The 21787-nt window shown below is 38.9% G+C and overlaps 1 protein-coding gene across 5 annotated transcripts in view; it reads right to left on the minus strand.

Annotated features, from left to right (window-relative positions):
* Positions 1 to 21787, minus strand: part of TTC28 (tetratricopeptide repeat domain 28) — a 700618-nt gene that overhangs the window by 449657 nt on the left and 229174 nt on the right. For 2 of the 5 annotated variants that reach the window (XM_054675651.2, XM_009438073.5), the window contains exon 1: positions 17233 to 18006. The exons of the other annotated variants lie outside the window; for them this stretch is intronic. In XM_054675651.2, coding sequence (XP_054531626.1) covers positions 17233 to 17259 — 27 coding nt within the window. In that variant the 5' untranslated portion in view covers positions 17260 to 18006. Of the gene's footprint in view, positions 1 to 17232; positions 18007 to 21787 lie in introns of those variants that run through there. 5 annotated transcript variants of the gene reach the window in all.

The raw sequence follows: 21787 nt of genomic DNA on the forward strand, positions 1-21787 counted from the left end.
TGCTCTAATGAAGGTAAAAATAGTGCAATTAAAGAAGAGATTAATTCCAACTTGGTGAATCTAGGAGAGCCTCACCGTGAAGAGGCTTGGGCAAGGCCTTGAAGAATGAGTTCAACTTGGGCAAGCTGCGATGGAATGAGGGACTTTGGGAACAGAGTAAGGGCAACTCTTCTGCCCTACAATAGAGCCCAACAATATCTCTTCAGTCTTGCTCTCCCTCGAGGTCCATTTACTTTGATAGTGGCTGTCATCATCTCACTAGCAGCTAGCTTCCCTCAACAAAATTTTGGCTGAGCACGGTGGCTCACGCCCGTAACCCCAGCACTCTGAGAGGTTGAGGCAGATGGATCACTTGAGGTCAGGAGTTCAAGACCAGCCTGGCCAACATGGTGAAATCCCATCTCTACTAAAAATACAAAAATTAGTCAGGCATGGTGGTGCGTGCCCTGTAGTCCCAGCTACTCAGGAGGCTGAGGCAGGAGAATCACTTGAATCCAGGAGGCCGAAGTTGCAGTGAGCTGAGATCGCAACACTGCACGCCAGCCTGGGTGACAGAGTGAGACTCCACGTCAAAAAAAAAAGAAAGAAAGAAAGAAAGAAAGAAAGAAAATTCAAAAGGCACTTAGTAAATATTTGTTCAATGAATGACCCAACCTAGTGGGGGTGGAAAACAACAACAAAACCTTCCTTTGGTTATCTTCAGTACAGCTGAAGATAACATTTTCAAAAAGACTTAAAATGCCAAGGTTAACAAAACTAAACAATATTTAAACACACACAAAGTCAGGCTTACATAGTCCATTTTCTGAATCTATCTTTATATGGTTTAGTTGGTTTGCTCAGGAGTTGGATTAGATCATTCTAAATTCCTAAAATAGTTACATTCTAACCCCAAGAGATCTATCTGTACAGCTTCCCAAGTTTCTTACTTCCTAGTTCCTAAGGAACTAGGCATAAGGGAACCACTCGGTGATCCACCATGTAAGAGCTAACTAGTCTATTTTGACAAGACTTAGATCCGGCTCTTTCCCCCTCAGTATTCCTCTTCTTACCTAAGCTACTTGGCAAGACAAGGGCTGAGAGACTCAACGACCTTCCTTGACCTCCCCTCTAATCAAGTTCAGAAATGGCCTTTTGTTTCCCCATTAGAGGTCCAAAAGAATAACAGTACCCCATTAAAAAAGTAACCAAGCAAAAATCCATACTTTCATTCAATACCTAGAGATGTTCTACTACAGTTCACACTATCACAGGCAGCATCTCACTTAGAGATTCTTTTCATACCACCTCAAACTTATCTGCCCTTCAACAGTCAGGAAGGAAAAATGCTTTCCCAATTGTGAAATTCACCAAGGGAACTATGCTCTCTTATCTAACTTTATATTGTTAAAAACGTTAGTCCTTTAATAATAAAGTGAAACCTACAGATAACATTTTTCAGGAAAAACAGTAATGTTCTAAGCACTGTAAAAAATTAAATGTGAGAAAAATACTTTGCCACTTAACAATATTGTCATGTCTCTGGGGAAATATTAAATTCAGAAACCTGATAAATGGATTTTACTATGTCACATTTTAGTAACATTTTATAATTTTACAAGATATATTTTCTTTTTACCTTTCTGCTGCTATCAATATTTTTCTCTTAACATCTTTCTTTTCCTATAGTCTTCTCATTTTATTTACTTCTCTTGCCTCCTTCCTTTCTTTCCAACTAATTTCAACTATAAGAGGAAAAAAGGCCGAGCGCGGTGGCTCACGCCTGTAATCCCAGCACTTTGGGAGGCCGAGGAGGGCAGATCACCTGAGGTCAGTTCGACACCAACCTGCCTAACATGGCGAAACCCCGTCTCTACTAAACATACAAAAAATTAGCCGGGTTTGGCGGCGGGCGCCTGTAATCCCAGCTACTTCGGAAGCACTGAGGCAGGAGAATCGCTGAACCCAGGAGGCGGAGCTTGCAGTGAGCAGAGATCGCGCCACTGCACTCCAGCCTGGGCGACAAGAATGAAACTCCGTCTCAAAAAAAGAGGAAAAGAATATTTCCATATTGATTATGTGTATAAATTATTATATCTAATCCAAAAACAAAGATATGTTAAGAAAGCAATTCCCCAAATACAAATGTTTATGTTATCAAAAAAAAAAAGAAGTCGAATTCAGGTAAATTAAAGTCAAATTCAGGTAAATTAAGTCGAATAAAGGTAAAGAAGTCTCTCTTCTCCTCCCCTCCTACCTTCCTTTTTAATTGTAGGACTTCTCAGAACCCTCACAATGTGCCAAATGACTCTCCAAGAGGGAGACAATATGTACACCTCTTCTAAACTTTTTTAACCATGGAATTTTTTCTTCCTCAGTAAATCATGTGGAATATACTTTAAGAACTGCCTTCCTCAATTTAAAAAATGAAGAAAAAACAAATTAATATACGTATAATACTCAAAAGGTTTAAATATTAAAAGTATTGCAAAGAAAAAACAACATCGTACCGTAAGACAAAAAAAAAAAAGAGGTAGCACTCATTTTATTAACAATCTAACTGTGAAAACTAATCGGAGGTGAGTATGTAGGAAAATGCCCATCTACCTTGCAGAAGTATTTCAGAGAAAATCAAGCTATGGACAACAATATAATACCATGAAAATATACGAATTTGGAATGGCAAATCCCTTTACTTTTGAAATCACTCTAGTAAAAATGAAGGGATAAATAAGTCTGTACTATGAAAATACAAAGTGGTTATTAACCTAGACAACTTCTACACATAGTTCAATGCTTAGCTCTTATCATTTCCTCCTCCTTTCTCCTGCTTTTCAATGTTTCCATAGCACCCTATCTGTGGTACCACTGTTATTGTACTGTATTGCAATAATTCATTTTCTATTCTGACTTCCTGTCTAGACTGTAAGCTCATTGAGAATAGGGATCATATTATATCTGAATCTGCATCCCCCAAGTTCTAACATTTCATGAATTATTATTTTATTTTATTTTATTTTATTTTATTTTTTGAGACAGAGTCTTGTTCTGTTGCCCAGGCTGGAGTGCAGTGGCACAATCTCAGCTCACTGCAAGCTCCGCCTCCCGGGCTCACGCCATTCTCCCGCCTCAGCCTCCCGAGTAGCTGGGACTACAGGCACCCGCCACCACGCCCGGCTAATTTTTTTTGTATCTTTAGTAGAGGCGGGGTTCCACCATGATAGCCAGGATGGTCTCGATCTCCTGACCTCGTGATCTGCCCGCCTCGGCCTCCCAAAGTGCTGGGATTACAGGCATGAGCCACCGCGCCCAGCCCATTTCATGAATTATTAAAAAGCTTATAGTTAATAAATTAAATTCAGTAAACATTCAAAAGAGTAAACTGAAGTATCCCAAATCTTGAAATAGTGGAGTCATCATTAGTGTTACTCAATTTGCCTCCTCATTATGATATAAATAGCCAGCACCTGGCACATAGTAAGCCCCCAGTAAACGCATATAGAAATAATTATTCAATCAATTAATCAAAGTTTGACTACAAATTCAGATCTTAGTAGAACAGGGCTACACACTTCCAAATCAAAGAACAGCTCTCGAGTCACTTGCAGCTTTTGTATCTCACTACCTCTGCCTGATCCTACCTAAAAGCTGCTGTTCTGAAGCATGGCTTCTGATCGCTGAAAAATGATGGCCAAAGCTACCTTTCTCCCTCCAGGGCCTCAAACACAGAAAAGTGTCTTCACAATGCAGAGCACTGCACCTGGCATCAAGGGACACAGAAATTCTAGCACTAACATACTTGCCTCGATTTACTGTAGCCAAAGAAATTCCTATAAAATGTGAACAAATAGGTGCTAACTGAAAAAAAACTCAGAAATTTTAAAATCCCAGCAGCTCTGAAAATCTGAAATCATTTATTTTTGCAGACAATCATAGCCTAAGTTAATTTTCTATACTTAGCACCTTTGTCTCCCATCTAGACATATGTCTATCATTTCTTTTTCAATATTTTTTCCAATTAATTGTATTATACTGTAAACCCATTCTTCCCACTTCAATTTCTCTCTGTCTTAACCTACACATGGCTTACCTTTCCCAGATGGTATAATTGAATACTTAAAAATTAAAAAGTAGACAGAATTCTGTCTTCACAAAAATGCCCAGAGACACAGCATTCCTTTTAAGCCACAGCAATTACCAATCAGCCTAAAAGCCATCTAAATTTTAAAGTCTTCAGAGAATAGCATGACAGGAGAATGCTCCAAGTATGAGTTAAAGACTCTTTTCACCATCCAGACTATGACTTCTTTGTGGGTTTATTCTCCCACAAGAGAATGTGGGATGTATTATTCTTTTACAATTTGCTTAGGATGGATGTGTAAGTTCTCTCCAACAAGGGCTCTGGAATATGATTTTTTTTTTTTTTTTTTTTTTTTAGTGAAGACTGCATTTAGCAGAAATTCAGACAGAAGCATGAATTAAGGGGTAATTTCAGATGTAGTGAAAAGCTGTAATGTCCATTCAAAGTAATGAAGGCACACGGCATTAATCTCCTAAAAAGATTCACATGCTATGAGTAGAGCAATTCTATTTCTTACTGGGAACAAATTAAGATGATTTCCCTTACAGAAATTGCCATAATTACAAGTAATTATCTTGTACTCTCTAAATTTACCACTATAGCACATTCTGCAAATATCATTCCCTTCAAAGACTTTATTTGGAAATACAGGAGAGATTGTTGCTCTGTGAATTGTGCTACAGATCTCAAACTGATTGTTTAACAGTACTACATAATATATGTAGTAAAGACATGGCATTCTGAAGTTGGAAGAGCTTGGAATTCCAAATACAGGAGGGTCCCTTCATCAGGTAACTAATATTACCCAAAGGAGTGCAAACAAAATGAGAATGGCAAACATTCAAAGATAAACTAGTCAAATGTGGGCTTATGCATGAAACAATGAGCAGAATCATTCTGATATGCATGGGGCAATCATGAAAAACATGTAAACAGCTGCTGTAGTATTTATAAAAATCCTTGCAGAGCCAAATAAAATCCCATCATTTGCAGCCTACTCAGTTTTTCATTTTCCTTTAATAAGAAAATGGGAGAAAAACCAGTTACTCATTGGGCATTAAGAGGAGAATAAGCATGTAAAAACCTAATTTCACCATCTTTGAGGCCAATCACCGTCTGGATTTCAGCTGGCATTTGAAGTCTATTCTCCAGCCAAACTGAGATTCCTTACCATTGTAAAAGAAAAAAAAAAAAAAACATGCCCAGAGCTTGCCTTTCCTCTTCTTGTTGCCTAGAATGTACTCCCTCATCTCTGCCTGGTAAAAATCAGCCTACACTTCAAGTCAAGTTAAAATACTACTCTACCGTGAAGACTCTCTTGGTCCACTCATTCCTACCCCCAATTCCAAATACGTCTTCATCTCCCATCCAATCTAGCTGTGACCTCTCCTTTAATTCACTCTCCAGAGAACTTTGTGCCTCTCTGGTGATACTTAACATATGCCACCTCATATTTCAGGTATTTGGGGACTTGCCTTATCCCCACTACTAGATTGTAGCCTGAGAAATGCGCTTTATTCATCTTTGCATCTCCTGCAGCTATAGTAAATGTTTAATAATATGATCACTTATGATAAATTTGATTTTTAAAATTATTCTAATTTAGAAGCATGTCATTGAAACAGTCTCTAAAATAGCTACACAGTCTATTAAGGAATAATATATATTTTAAACTCTAAACAAATATCTGGTTTTATTTAACAAAAACTGTACAATTTCATATTAATGTTTAAAGCTCATCCATGGTAAGATTATACCTCTGTGCCTATTAATCTTACCTAGTTTATTTGGTCAATATAAATAGTAACTCTACTTGTACATGTAATTACACACAGTCAATAATCTGTTAACTTAAGATCCCTCCTTTAACTGATATCTCTTACAGTTAGAATTTTTATGCTTACATTTTAAACAAAAAATAAAGAAATGTACTAAGTTTCTCCATATTTTCATCTTGTTTCAATCAATGTTTAAATATCAGTAATATAGGCCAAGCACAGTGCCGCACGCCTGTAATCCCAGCACTTCGGGAAGCCAAGGCAGGCATATCACTTGAGACCAGGAGTTCGAGACCTGCCTGGCTAACATGGTGAGACCTCGTCTCTACTAAAAATACAAAAATGAGCCAGGCGTGGTGGCATGCACCTGTAATACCAGCTACTTGGGAGGCTGAGGCAGGAGAATCACTTGAACCCAGGAGGAGGAGGTTGTAGTGAGCCGAGATCATGCCACTGCACTCCAGCTTAGGCAACAGAGTGAGACTCTGTCTTAAAATAAAATAAAATAGGCCAGGCACAGTGGCTCATGCCTGTAATCCCAGCACTTTGGGAGGCCGAGGTGGGCGGATCACGAAGTCAGGAGATCGAGACCATCCTGGTTAAAACAGTGAAACCCTGTCGCTGCTAAAAATACAAAAAAATTAGCCAGGCGTGGTGGCGGGTGCCTGTAGTCCCAGCTACTCGGGAGGCTGAGGCAGAAGAATGGCGTGAACCTGGGAGGTGGAGCTTGCAGTGAGCCGAGATCACGCCACTGCACTCCAGCCTGGGTGACAGAGCGAGACTCTGTCTCAAAATAAATAAATAAAATAAAAATAAAAATAAAAATAAAAAAATATAAAATAAATATCAGCAGTAAAATGTATTGATTTGTTAATACTTTAAAAATTAGCTTTAGGAATTTTACATTCTCATTCATTCTTAATTCATATGAGACAATGCAAAGATATATTATAGATTCACCTTAAAAAATAAAGTCACCAAGTTCTGCTCAAATTAGCACAATTTGCCCACATTTACAGTTATTTACTGGAAATATTGGTTCTATAATAGCCCAGTTCTTCTAAATTGCTTGTTTCATGAATACTATGAATAGGACAGCATTTATATAGTTCATTAAAATTTCTTGAGAACCACGCTAGCAACACAAATAATTAGAACAATGACAAGCATATGCAGTTATGATTTACTTATCAATGAGATCTATTTTGTATTTGTGTAAACTGACAAACTACTTACTTTTCACCTAAGTTATTCTACCTTTATTGATAGTAGTCATTAATTTTTCTTCCCTTCTCTTGGTCCTTTGCATCATCTACAGTAACCTAAAGCTAATCCTCCCTTGAAATTATAAAGTATGTGAAGTTTGTGGTCAACATCCTCTATCTTCATTCTCAACTATCTTCTTCTCCTGTCCCCTCAAAACACAGACCCCTTAATGTTGTTTCTTGACTACCCAGGGTCCCCACCAAAGTGGGCCTGTCAGAACAGTTCACACAGTCACTATGGTCTTGATGTTTCATGAATCCTCCCTACCAGCTACATCAAGTGGTTATATGGATCCTGTTTCTCAACATCTTGCTGGATGACTGGCCAGCAAAGATAACAAAGAGCACACAAATGTTACTATCAAATTTGCATTTTCCTGTGATTTTTAAAGCCTCAGCACAAAGGAATTTTAGAAAAATAAGTTATAGAAAATGTATCTGAAAGCAAATAAATTTCTCGGTATCTTCAAAATATACTATCTATAAAACTGTCTTGTCTTTTATTTATTTTTTATTCTTTTGAGATGGAGACTTTTCTTATAAACAAACCGAATCCTAGATTGCAAACTCCTAAAGAAGCAGAAGGAGAGAAGCCCAGTGGATACAGCCCTCCCCCTTAAAGTACCCAGGTCAAGAGCCAGCTTCTGAATAGCTATGTGATCCCAAGGGAACCAGTTTACCTTTCTGCTACTCTGCTTACTAGTCTGCAAAATCAAATGCTCCTTAAGGTTCTTTTTCTTTTACAAATGTTTTAGTCTAAGTATTATAAATACTATCTAGCAAAAGCCTAGGCTAAAACAAGAAGGATTCTCTAAAATAAATAATATTTGTGTCATTAAAATAACATTTTAGTTAATTAATATAGAACTAATTAATATTTAAATATGTATTAATTATGTATTAATCACATGGGTTCCTTGGTCATTTCTTCTTAAAAGCAATTGCATATGCTCTCCAGGATATGTAATTCTACCCTTCACATAAACCTCTAATACTAGTTCCTTCCACCATGGTTTTGTATTGTGTGTGTTTGTTTGAATAACTTATTGGGGGAAAAAAAAGGCAAGTCAGATACACCAAAGCAAAAATCAGAAAAGGGAAAACTATAGTGGCATTTAGCCAATCATTCAAAATGTTTTCAGTCTCTGACACTGCATCCTCAAATATATCTAATTCTTGGTCATCAATACCACAATAAATATTATTTATCAAAAGGTCACTTATTTAACTACCTCAACTATTTAAAACATAGCCTAAAACCAGAAAGTATAAAGGGAGAACAAATGTCAAGCTTTTTGGGGTTTCTTAGTTTAATAAGTAGATAGTTGATGAATTTACATGACAATAGTATTACCTTCAGCAACATGGAAAGAAAAATAAAAACCATACAAAGAAGACATAAAATTATTTTAAAAGAAATAAAACATCAATCTGGGATCATTTAGTATAGAAATAAATAATTCTACATTCCTTAAAAGCTCCTAAAGATTTACTGTGTTAGAGCAGTAGAATAATTCATGCTTGTGATAATAATACTGAGTAATCAGGAGAAAGTTAAATCATGCTTAGTACCTTCTGTTTAAGAAGGCAGAAAATACGTAATATATTTTAGAAACCTTCACCTAAAAAAATGGGCAGGTATGGGGCAGTGGTAGCTCATGCCTGTAATCCCAGCACTTTGGAAGGCTGAGACAGGCGGATCATTTGAGGTCATGAGTTCGAGACCAGCCTAACCAACAAGGTGAAACCCCATCTCTACTCTCCATTCCACCCTCTGTTGGAAAAAAACAAAAAACAAAAACTAATTATTAAGCAGTAAAGACTCAACATCTACCAAAATGATCATGTATCCACCATCACTCACTGTGACATTTTCTCTTCAAAAAAACAACAGTCTTACTTATGCCTGAAAATCTCTACTTCATAAACACAGCTCCCAAAATATCTAATACTCCTGGATTTCATCCTTCCCTACTCCCCTCTACCATCTTTATAGGTTCAAGCCTATATACATTTGAGTTTTTGGAAGAGTGTGTGTCCAAACAATCAGTTCCCACAAAGACCTCCTGGCTCCCAACTCTACCAGGCCCCTATTCCAAATGTCAGCTGCTTCATAACTCAGGCTTGCCTCAACATCTGTGCTTCTACAAGTCTCAGGCCCCCAATATAATGTAAATCTAAAATATTACCTCTCACAAAGTAAATGGTGCTGGAAATATGGGTGCATTCATGAATGACCATTGGCTTACTAACCAGATATAAGATAGATAAATGTCATTCTTTAATAGTTCAAATTGAGAGATATCTACCAGCAAAAAAGCTTATATGCAGCTTTGACAACTGCCTTCAAGCTTATTTCACAAGACTTCTCTAAAAATGCTGCTTAGTATACAGAAGGTGTAAGTCAAAGAACATAATTTTATGTTTTTTCTTAAAATGCATGCAAAAAGGACAGAATACTCAAAATAACAATGACAGAACACCCTAACAGAATACTCTAAATGGCAAAATGTGCTGAAAAGGGAATATAGTTAAAGAATTCAATCATGTGAGAATGTGAGAACTCCTCTTAGCTAGAAGAACCTAAAAAGGGTGGACTAACAAGAAAGTTCAGGACAAAGGTTTCCTATAAATCCTGAAAATGTCAGTTAAATGATATAATTCTTACAGCTTTCAATAAAATGACATGGTTTTAGCACATCAATAAAAGCAAAGTCTTAAAGCTGAGACATACATTGTTATTAATGATATAATGAATTCACTGTAGAAGCTAAAGCTGACAGGGCCAGCCGGGATTTCAGGTTTTCCACAGCATGTCATCACTGTGACTGACTAGCAAAATGAAGGTGGCTGCTGGCGCCCTTTCTTGAAGTTGGGCCAATTAAACTCTGTAGCCTCTTACACTGGCAATGTTTACTGGCTAGCTCCTGAATAGTAAAGGTGCCAACTCAGATTTCTTCATCACTGACTTCCTTCACTTCTTGTCAAGTCTATCAACTATTCCCAGCTTCTCAAATGTTCCTGGAAGTAGTTTTCTATAGATGACCATTCCCTACCAATTTTACAGAATCAAAAATATTTAGGACTAAAAGGAATAAAGATTTAGTCTGGTGGTTTACAACCATGGCACTCCTGCACTGATATCACATGATCAGTTGTGAGCTGTGTCACAAATAACTGTAACTTTCCCATCTCCTCCCCCTGTTTTTAATTGAAAGGAAGTTCACATAACATAGAATTAACCATTTAAAGTATTAAATTCAGTGGCGTTTAGTACATGCACAATATTACACAACCACCACCTCATAACTGTGACTTTAATTTTAATAGGTGCATAGTTAAGATTATCCCTTTAATGAGTCACCCTCATTACTAATGAATAAGTCACCCTCACTTATATTCAATATTGCATTTCTGAGAGGTTGATAAATGGATACAGATAAATTTGCAAGCTTAGCATTTCTAATAACTGGCCAGTCAGAAGATCTTGCCAACTGACTGAAGATCACTGTGCATCTCATCCCATAAATATATTCATCATTTATACATTCATTCATTCAGCTCCTCTTCTGTGCCTATGCCCTCAAAACTTTAAACTGATAAGAGACAGACATACTGACAGCTTCAGTACAGGGCTACAACTGTGGCCTATAAAAATATAGTCAAAGGAGGGTATGGCCATCTATGCCTGGCAATAGAAGAACTGCTTACAGAAGGATTCACCAAGGAGGAGAAGGCTGAGTTAGTTCTTAAAGTATAACCAGTAACAAAAGGAAGGCAAGTTAAGAAGAACATGAGGAGAAGGCCCTCTAGAAAGGGGAAAGAAACTTAGTGAGCCATGTCCAGCTAGACTATGGAGTATTATCATACTACGAGGAAAAACATATTAAGTACTTTTTATATGCAAGGAACTCTCGTAAGCATTTTACATTATAACTACAGAGTCACACTAAGAGCTAGGTGCCATTCACATTAAATAGCTGAGATCTCTGAAGTACAGAGAAGTTAAGTAACTTGGCTACACAGCTGCTGAGAGGCTGGACTAGAATTCTCATGCCCAGGCAGTCTAGCTTCAGAGTCCATCCTCTCTATCATGCTACAACCTATACTACAGTCTTCTTTTTCATCTTCTTCTTTTGAATAAAATTAATTGTTTAAGGTGGATATTTTATGATGTAAACTACAATACGCCACAACACACTGAAAGTGAACAAATGACTTCAACAGTGAGTGGGCACCACTAAGAATCCCTTTGACCTTTCAGCAAATGAAAGCTCAAGTGACAAATCATATCAGAAGATCAGTAAAGCTTATTTTATTTCTTATTCTTTTAATTTTTTTTTTTGAGACGGAGTCTCGCTCTGTCACCTAGGCTGGAGTGCAGTGGCATGACCTCAGCTCACTGCAACCTCTGCCTCCTGGGTTCAAGCGATTCTCGTGCCTCAGCCAGCTGAGTTGCTGGGTTAACAAGCATGCACCACTATTCCTGGCTAATTTTTGTATTTTTAGTAGGGACGGGGTTTCAATATGTTGGTCAGGCTGGTCTCGAACTCTTAGCCTCAAGTGATCCACGCGCCTCAGCCTCCCAAAGTGCTGAGATTACAGACATGAGCCACTGCACCCAGCTCTTATTCTTTTAGAATATAAAAATACATAAAAACATAAGTTCTCAGATTTTCCCATATGCAGTCATTTTCCTGCAACCATCCCCTCTCACCCCAGCCCAGTTTATGCTTATCCAACTTTGGAGAACATTTACTAGACAAGGAAGAAACAGGGTAGGGCTTTAAGAAGGTGAGTAATATGAACAGATATGCATTTTTTTTGTTTGGGAGTTTTTTTGTTTTGTTTTGTTTGATACAGGGTATTGCTCTGTCACTCAGGCTGGAGTGTAACGGCACTATCACAGCTCACTGCAGCCTCAACCTACTGGGTTCAATCAATTCTCCCACCTCAGCCTCCCACACAGCTGAGACTATAGGTGTGCACCAGTGCACCTGGCTAATTTTTGTTTTTTTGGTAGAGATGAGGTTTTGCCATGTTCCCTAGGCTAGACATGTGTTTTTTTAAATAATTACTTGGAAGGATTAGCGGGGGAAAAAAGAGGCCAGAAAAAGAAAATTCATTAGGATGACATTTGCAATAAATCCAGCAAGTGATAATAATGAGGCACTAACTATAACAGTGGGGAGTCAAATGTGAAAGATTAAGTGACTCCCCCAAGGCCAAGAGTCAAGAGATCCGCCAGAACCAAAACCTGGGTCTCTTGGTTGCACTGATCTGGGAATGGAGTATAGAATGGATTTGAAGAAAGACTACTATCATGAAATTTCTAAGACTTCTCTGTATAACTACTTTTGTCCACAATACTTATTTTTAAAGTCTGATTTTATACTATTAAATAAACTGTGGCCCAAAATGAATAATATAATAATACCAACTAGCACAGCATTCTGGCAAGTAACTAAGTAATTTAGTATAGGCATATTAAAATTTAAGACTTAGCCTTATAATACAGAAACAAAGTACTCCATCATAGAGAAAGCATAGGGACTTGAAATACATTCTTTTGTAAAAGTAATAAGCTATTCTAAGACACAAATCTACAGGACATAATCCTCACAAATGAGCTTCCAAACAAGGCTTTTAAATGGAACTCCATCAGAGAAATCATTTGAGAGCCAGATTCACATTTTATTAATGTGACAAGTATAACAAGATAAATATATCATATGACTCTCAAATGACATAATTAATGTAGCTTATGTCGACATATTCCTATTAATGGTCTTTTATTATGTGTGAACAGTAAAATAACATTAGATAAGCAATGAAAAAATCCAATCAGCAGCAGCTTTCCTGAAGGTTTTGACTGCAGTCTTATTTACATAGTGTTATCTGATACTAATCCTTGGATTTTAAAGAGCAGAAATAGCTTCAGAATTATAAACAAACATGTTCCTATGAGATGAGCATTTTAATTACTATCATTTCTGCAAATATAAGATAAAGATGTGATGCATGATATAGTCTCTTGACTAAAGGTAAAAACGGGAAAGTATATTTTTCCAGGCCAATAAGGTTATATGAATAAAAGAATCATGACACTGGGTGGGGTACCTGGTTGACAGAGCCTGGTACTATGTTTTAACCATGACTTTCACTGAGATTTTGCCGAGAGTGTGATTTCCCCCTCCCTACTATTGTCTACAAAAGATTAGAAATGAGTGACAAAATATTCTGGTTTTCTTTAACAATCCACTACAGTCTGCATCTATGAATCAACTGAAATATAAGAAGGCCTAAAAATATAGGTTTTAAAAATAGTTCTGATTTACTTTCATAACAAATAAGTATATATTGAGCAACTATATTATCCTTGGCACCAAAAAAAGAGTTGTAAAATATGGTTCCTGAACTCAAGGAGTTTCAAGTGTAATGAGGAGGCAAGATATATACACAAATAGAGATATATGCACAAGTAGACCAAAAGATTACAACCAATAAAAGACAATCCACTTACAGAGGCACAGACTCTAAATGCTCCAAGAATTCAGAGGTGGGTAAAATCACTATGGTTTTTTTTCTCAAGAGGAAAGGGGAATGGGAAGAAGAGCACCTTGGTGCTAGTATCTAGAAGTGATGGAGCAAAGCTCTGGCTAACATTCATTTATTGGGATCATCTCAGCTTTATCTTTCTTGGATAAAAATCCCTGGTCAGAAAAATTCCCAAGTATAATGGTAAATAACACACATTTTGAAGTAAATAAGGCCTGGTCCAATCCTAGCTGTGATCCTACCATGCTATGTGACTGGGTAAGTCACTTCACCCCACTAAACCTCAGTTTGCTTATATGTAAAATACAAATTATAACACCTACCACCTCACTGAATAAGAATTAAATAAACACATATAGAGCAATTAAAGATGACTAGCATAGAACAAGTGCTTTTAAAATTATAGCTGTTTATTTGTATGATATTAAATGCCATTCTTACCATGACAAGATTGGGTTAACTGCTCAGAATCTTGCTTTTTTATTTTAAACTTTTTTGTGGTATGATTGACATATAAAAAGCTGTACACTTTTTTTTTTTAAGACAGAGTTTTGTTCTTGTTGCCCAGGCTGCAGTGCAATGGCGTGATCTCGGCTCACTGCAACCTCCACCTCCCAGATTCAAGCGATTCTCCTGTCTCAGCCTCCTGAGTAGCTGGGATTACAGGCACCGTCACTACGACTGGCTAATTTTTTGTATGTTTAGTAGAGACGGGGTTTCACCATGTTGGCCAGGCCGGTCTCGAACTCCTGACCTCAGGTGATCCGCTCGCCTCGGCCTCCCAAAGTGCTGGGATTACAGGCATGAGCCATCACGACCAGCCAGCTGTACACATTTAATTTATACAATTGAATGAATTTGGACATATAAGTATATACTTGTGAATCTTGCTTTTTAGGGCAATTACATGGCTCTTGGTGGGAGACCTATTGCACTCTAGAAGACTGGGATCTAAGGTCCTCATTGACACTGGGGGCAGAACATGATTAATTTTGTTCTGACAGTTTCTTTGTGAAAAGGTTGCAAACCCTAACTGAATATTGCAGACTCACACCTTTAAAAAGCTTGTTTTAGTATTTAGATTAATCCAGCAAGTAAGCAGAGAAAAGAGAGGAGAGAGCTCCCGTTCAATCATATACCCCAGCTGCATGCTCCATTAGAAACAAAGAAATCTAGAACCTATAATCACTCTCTTACAGTGAGCCTAGGATTTAGAAAAGCCAAAACTAGTAATGACTGACAGGACACCATGATAGCAAGCTACCACAAATGCTGCTTGGGGTAGCACTCTTTGGATGATCTTCCTAGCTTTGTTAAAATCACATCAATGCAGTATCACTTTTCATCTGTAGGGTAAATGGTTTTTATGAAACCGTTTGGTAAAACACATGGCATGTGACTGTATCACTACAAATGTGTTAGCAGACTGAGCCAGAAACCATGGCAATGATCTGATCATGTGAGTATTCTGGCAAGAGTAAGAAAATAAACCTAATCTTTGTAAAGACTTACTGGTGCCCTACCAGAGTTGGATATCTAATCTCTTCCAAGGGAGCTCCTATTTCCAATGTAGAAGAAACAAGAATTGTTGTCAAACTACCACCAAATAAGCATATGGTATTTGATGGTTCAGCTTATTTTTTAATCTTTTATGAACTCTGAAGAATTGTATCTGGATCTTTACAACATGATGATATGAGATTATGAATACAGTGAATAAATACAACCTTCTGGTATAGCAATTTAAGCATCACAGAGTGAGTAAATACTGCAGAGTGAATCCTAACACTTGAAACAGAATCTTCCAGAGTCCAGAAATCCACCTGACTGCCAAGAATAATACTTCCGTGGTTCAAGCAATACCAGTACCCAGAGGGGTTTCCACAGACATAACCACATGAGTTACTGCATATTGGGTAAAACAGAAAAAGCAGACGTTTATGAATGTAGAGTTTGCAGACATCTTAAAACTACTCATAAACATGCAATTACAAATATAGAAGAAATGGGGGACTTTAGGAATACGCAGCATCTGTTTAAATTGCTTAATTATATGGTTTCTTCTATGAGTTTTCCTCGTTCTGTCTGTATTGGGGTTGGAGGTGGGGGTGGGGAATATATGGTTCTCTCAACCAAAGTGAATGGAATCAATCTCACTGAAAGAAGCTCTATGATGAGAACTATTATAATATATGAGAGATTCTTGACTTCAGGATGAAGTAGAAAAGACACAGGGTCAGAGGACAAAATGCCATCAATTAGATATCAAAGAAAACCTTTCAATTCACCAGGCTATGCTGAGGCAGGGTTTGTTAGATTCTCTAGCAATAAAACAAATGCACAATATCTTCTCATGCACCTCACACATGATTTCTATTTCAGTTCTGATATAAAACACGGTATCACACATCGTGCCACAAAGAAAAGAGTCAGTTTAGCTAGTTCAAGTAAAAACCAGGCAGCGGCTAACAGAGACAGGTCAAGGCTGGGGAGGACCACAGCACATTCAGTTTGCTATGTTTTCCTTCAGAAGAATGTCAATAAAAACCACGGCCAAATGAGATATTTGAAGTTAAAAAAAAAAAAAAAAAAAGTCCTGTTATGCAGTGAACAACCGGGTTCGCCTAACAGTTAGGGGCAGTCAGACAAGTTGGCAAAAAGGAGCCCTAGCCAAATGTACAGCGGCCAACAACTTGAAGAAAGCTGTCTTTCTCCCTCGACGTCCTAGGGTAGGGACCAGTCCCACATTTAGAAACGTTATTTCTGGGACCAATAGCAATTTATTTTGATAGAACCGCTGGATTTTTTTTTTCTTGAGTTCTCAACAAAGGAGCCATATTAGGAAATAATCTCGCAAAAAGCAAAGTGCCCCCTCCCCCTTTTCCCCATGATCGATTCACACACGCTGGTGCACGCTGACACGCACAGACACACGCCCGTGCACAATGGCCAGCGCAGGCAATCGCACGGGCCCACGAGGCCTCAGGAGCCCCGCAGGCTGAAGGCCCGGCTATGGCCAGCCCCAGGCGCTCAGGCAGGAGGCCTCTCGGCCCGCCGCCCCGGAACCAGCTGCTGGGCTGGTGTGCTGGGGCTGCTCGCCCCCCAGCGGGGCCCTGGGGAAACGGCTGCCAGCCGCTCAGAGCCTTTTAACCCCTTGGGGAAATAGGTGTTATAACACCACCTGCGGGGCCTGTGTCAGGGGTGCAGCCTCAAATCCACTCCCGCCCCACGCCCCGCCATGGGGCAACACCTAGTAGGTCTTGGCTGGCTCCTGCAAAGCTAATCGTGTCGTTGTCTGCACAGGACTTCTAAAGCAAACGGGTGCTTCCGAGCTGTCACCCCTGGGGCTCCAGGCATATCACGAAGGAAAAACTTAAAGGGCAGTGGATGCAGACCAGATTTGGTAACTCGTCCCTAAGGGACTGATGCAAGTCCCAAAGGAACCAGGGCTGTTTGGACCAGCTGGCCCAGCAAACTACGGAAGGGGTGGAGAGACCTGAAGGTAACCGCCCCGTGTTACCCTTCCCCGGGTCGGGCTTTGGGGCCCCGTTCCCCTCTCCAGGACACTTACCTTCTTCCGGGGCTGCCATTTCATCATATTTGTAAAGCCGATACGTGGAACATCAAGATGTTGGCTCGGGGCTGGGGGCAGATGCAGGGCAGCGACGACTGCAAGTCATGCTGCCTCCCTCCCACCCCCTAATTCTTTCCCATATTCACTGCGAAGGGAAAAGCCCCAGGAGAGTCCAGTCTTTTCGCCTTCAGTTCAATGAAAAGTATCCCCAAACCACGAACACACTTCCCACCAGGCTAGGAAGTCCCAGCAGCCACCGGCGTACTCCTGCCAGAGCGGGGCATTTTCCCGGCCGGCGCCTGCAAAAGGAGCCTGTAGCAGGGGGTCTCCAAGCTGGCTGCAGAGACCCTCCCTCAGAGAAGAGACTGAGAACGCGAGCTGCTACAGAATCCCAGCCGGGCTTCTGCCATCCAAACCCCTTTTGGCGAATTCTCCTCTTCTCAAAAAAGATTAGACAAGCAATCAAACCCTCACGCGCAGCCTGGAGCAATTCCCACAATTCTGGGTGTATTTCTCGTTTGTAAAATTTAGCAAAGAAAATTCCAAAGATCTGTAATCAGAGCTTCTTTACGCTGTTTTCGCTTCCTTCTTGGATAACTTGGGAAAAGGATCTGCCCTTCTCGAAATGCCTACCTTCCCTGAACACTGTAAATAGGAAAACTTGGTTTGTGTGTTTAGATTTTTTTTTTTTTAATTCCCAAGAACCTTAGTGGGGAAAGGCTGGAAGGAAATCCTGCAAGAACCCAACTCCACAGCTCAGTCTGCACTAATGACTTCCTTCCCTTCAGTGCGAGCACAGCCAGCCCAGCTTCAGCCACACAGAGCAAACGGTTTCTGGGTCTTAGTGCCACGACATCTGCTCCAACACAAAAAGTAAAGCATGCAGTTTCAGAGGCACCCAACGGCTCCTAAGGAATCAAAGCCAAAAACACCTAAGTGGTCAGGAAATCATTTCAAAAGACATATTTAGACTCGTAAGGCAGTTATATCTAGAGAAAAAAAAGGAAAAGGAAAGTACTCTAGGCCAAAATCTTAATTTCTGATTTGAAGAAAAAAGATTTGAAGTATCTGACAGAATAAAATATTTTAATCAAGAATTTTACCCCCAATGAACTTTAATAGATTCCATTTCCTTCTCTAAATTTAGCACTAATTTCATTACTATAAAAAATATTTCTATGGGGATTGAGTTTCATTCATCTTCTGTGAAATCATTCCATCCTATTTAAGGAGATACATCTACAAATATAAAAATATTATATAATTCTACTATTTATCATCCAACATGTCTGTCAACTCCTAAACCACCATAAAGCTGTTTTGATAGCTGGGAATATAACGGGTAAACTACTAGAATACCAACTGATATGCATAATAGTAGTAACTGATGTACCAATGTTCCAACAATGTTTAACTTATTACCCTCAGACTTCTGTATGCATTCCCAGGATTAGCTAATGTGGGAGATTATATGCAGATTGATCACTAACTATATCAGTATAAGTAAGTCATTAAAACACCCAAAACAATTAGTTAACTCAAAGGGACTGCTTTTGAGTTCTTTTCCAAGCCTGAGAATCTGAAATTCAATAGAGGGCATTATCTTTATAATAATAATATTAACAATTTTAGCTGAATGAACAGGTACTATTTATTGAGCCACTAGTCTATGCTAGAACCTATGCCTACATTCATTATCTCACAGCCCTGCAAGGAAGGTCTTACAGTTCCATTTTCCAGACACTGAGATTCAGAGTGCTCATTTACTCAACCAAGACCACACATGTAGAGCATAGTGGGGCTAGAATTCAGACCCACAATGACCCTACTAGAGCTTATGCCTTTTCTAGGACATGCATCATAGCTACATGCGAACTTCTCGTCTCAAAAAACTTAATAAGTACTACTGACTTAAGCACCTATTATTTCACTGCCAGTCCCTGTTCCAAGTACTAGAAATATGAGTAAGATGTTGTCCCTGCTCTTGAGAAGATTACATAACTGCAGGCGGCAGTCACAAGTAACTCCAATACTCTGTATATATTTGACATATCAAAATCATTCTGGACAACTTTACTTGGATATGCTAATAGCACAGAAAGCTCAATAAATTTTAAACCAAATTCATCAATCTAATCCAAAATCGGCTTCTCTTCCCAACTTTCCTTTCTCTATCTACAACACCATTATTATTCCAGGATCACAAACTAAAACCTAAACATCATTCCTTATATGTAATCTATCACCAAGTCCTCTCTTTTTTCTTAGACATCACAAATTCTTACTGCTGACATCTGAAGCCAGAGCCTCACAAAACAAACATACATTAAGAATCAACTAGATACAAAGCATCACATAGGATAGAAAGGTATAAGACTAAGTCCTTATGCTGGAGAAAGTTACAAAGAAGTTAGGACAGAACCAAAAACCTGTAAGAAGACAACCAGGCACTCACTGTTTAGTCAGTTGAGCAACAAATGAATTAGGTGGTCAATAATTTCAGGTTCTCCAGGAATTACCAAGGATAAATCATCAAAAACTGGGATGGTCAAGGAAGATTTCACAAAGAAACTTGAAGTAAAAATTCAGAGGAGACACAGCTTAGTCTGGAGCCAAAAGCCAAGGTTCTTACCATGGACTGTAATGCCCTTCAAGATCTGGACCCCTCCACCTTTCTGAGCTCACCTTTTACCCTTTTCCTATTCCCTTACTCAGCACCTGCCATACTGCCCTCTCACTGTCCCCAGAACATGCCAACCATACACTTGTGCTCTCTGCCTGGATTACTCTTCCTCCAGATGCCCTCTTGGCTGCCTCCCTAAGTCCCTTCAGGAGTCTATTCAGATATATCATATAGAAAGGCTGTCTCTCACAATCTCACCTAAGATAATATACACTATGACTCTCACACTGTTCCTTTCTACCCTACTTACCCTGTTACATTTTCCTTCATAGCCCTGATGACATATATATCTATACACACACACACACACATATGTATTTCTAAAATGTTCATTCACACCACAAGAACATAAATTCCAACGGAGCAGGGACTTGACTGTTATAATACCAACACCCAGTGAACAGTGTCTGACACACAGCAGGCAATCAATCAATATTTGTTGAATAAAACAATAAAAGAAATAGAAACAAGATAATGAAGAGAATAGTGTCAGCAAAGGAGGCAGACATATTTAAGATGTGTTCAAAATACAAAATAAAAATACCGAGCCGGTATCTAAAATACAAGTATGGGAATGTTAGAGGCAGGGACTTTGTCTTGTTCAACTTTGTAATCCCTACTGCCTAGAACAGTGCCTGGAACAGATACTGGAACAAATACTCAATATTTTTTTAAGGCAAAAGAATGAATGGGGTGTGGGGGTGGGAGGATGGAGAATGAATAGTGAATAAATTCCATTCCATTCCATATAAAGATACTTTGGCAAGGTATGTTGGAACCAAATGGCTGGGAATGCTGACTGTAAGGCGATATAGTTTGAATGTTTATCCCCTCCAAATCTCATGTTGAAATATAATCCCCAATGTCGGAGGTGGGGCCTGGTGGGAGGTTCGGATCATGGGGCTGGATCCCTCATGAATGGTTTGGTGCTGTCCTCACTCGGAGTTCACTTGAGAGCTGGTTGTTTAAAACAGTGAAGCACCCCACCATCATCCCCCCATCTTGTTCCCGCTCTTGCCATGTGATGCACCATCTCCCCTTTTGCCTTGGGCCATGACTGTAAACTTCCTGAGGCCTCACCAGAAGCAGATGTTGGTGCCATGCTTCCTGTATAGCCTGCAGAACCATAAGCCAATTAAACCTCTTTTCTTTATAAATTACCCAGTCTCAGGTAATTTACAGCAATAAACAGTCCTGTATAGCAATGCAAAAACAGACTAACAGATAAGGCAAAGAAATTTGGACTTTATCCTGTAGGATGCAGAGCATTGAAGCTATAAACAGTAGGAAAAGGGTAGAGTTGAAACTGCATTTTTAAGCAATCTAATATATAACAAAATATTAACTATGATTTTATAGAGCTGTTTTTTCTGAAAACTCTGTGCCTGATTAAAATGCTTATTATGACCACTTGACAGAAAACAAAACTGAAGTTCAGAGTACCTAAGTAACCTGTGCAATGCCACAGAGCCAGTCAATGGCAGCAGAAGAGCTAGAATCCAGGGTTCTTTCTTATAAACCACTGTCTGGGTGATGGGGCTAGGAACCTACAATTGCTTTAAGAGTTAAGAGAGACATTTCTACTTTCTTTACTTCTGACTTGCTATATAACAAAAGTTTTCAGAAAGGGAAGGCAAATAACATAAATAAGTGAAACAGAGACAGGTTAAAAAAAAGGGGAATTGTGAGGATTGTAAACCTAAAGATACATGAATCATGTTAAAAGGGGCAACTGCTAAGCAACTCAATTGATGTCCTTTAGAAATATCAATTCAGCAATATCAGATCCTCTAAATTTTCATGAGAAGCTAAAAATTTCCTAACTTTTAACTGTTTGCTCAAAAATTCTAAAGCATCCTAACAGGCCAA

The sequence above is a fragment of the Pan troglodytes genome, chromosome 23 (assembly GCF_028858775.2).
Source record: "Pan troglodytes isolate AG18354 chromosome 23, NHGRI_mPanTro3-v2.0_pri, whole genome shotgun sequence".
NCBI lineage: Eukaryota > Metazoa > Chordata > Mammalia > Primates > Hominidae > Pan > Pan troglodytes.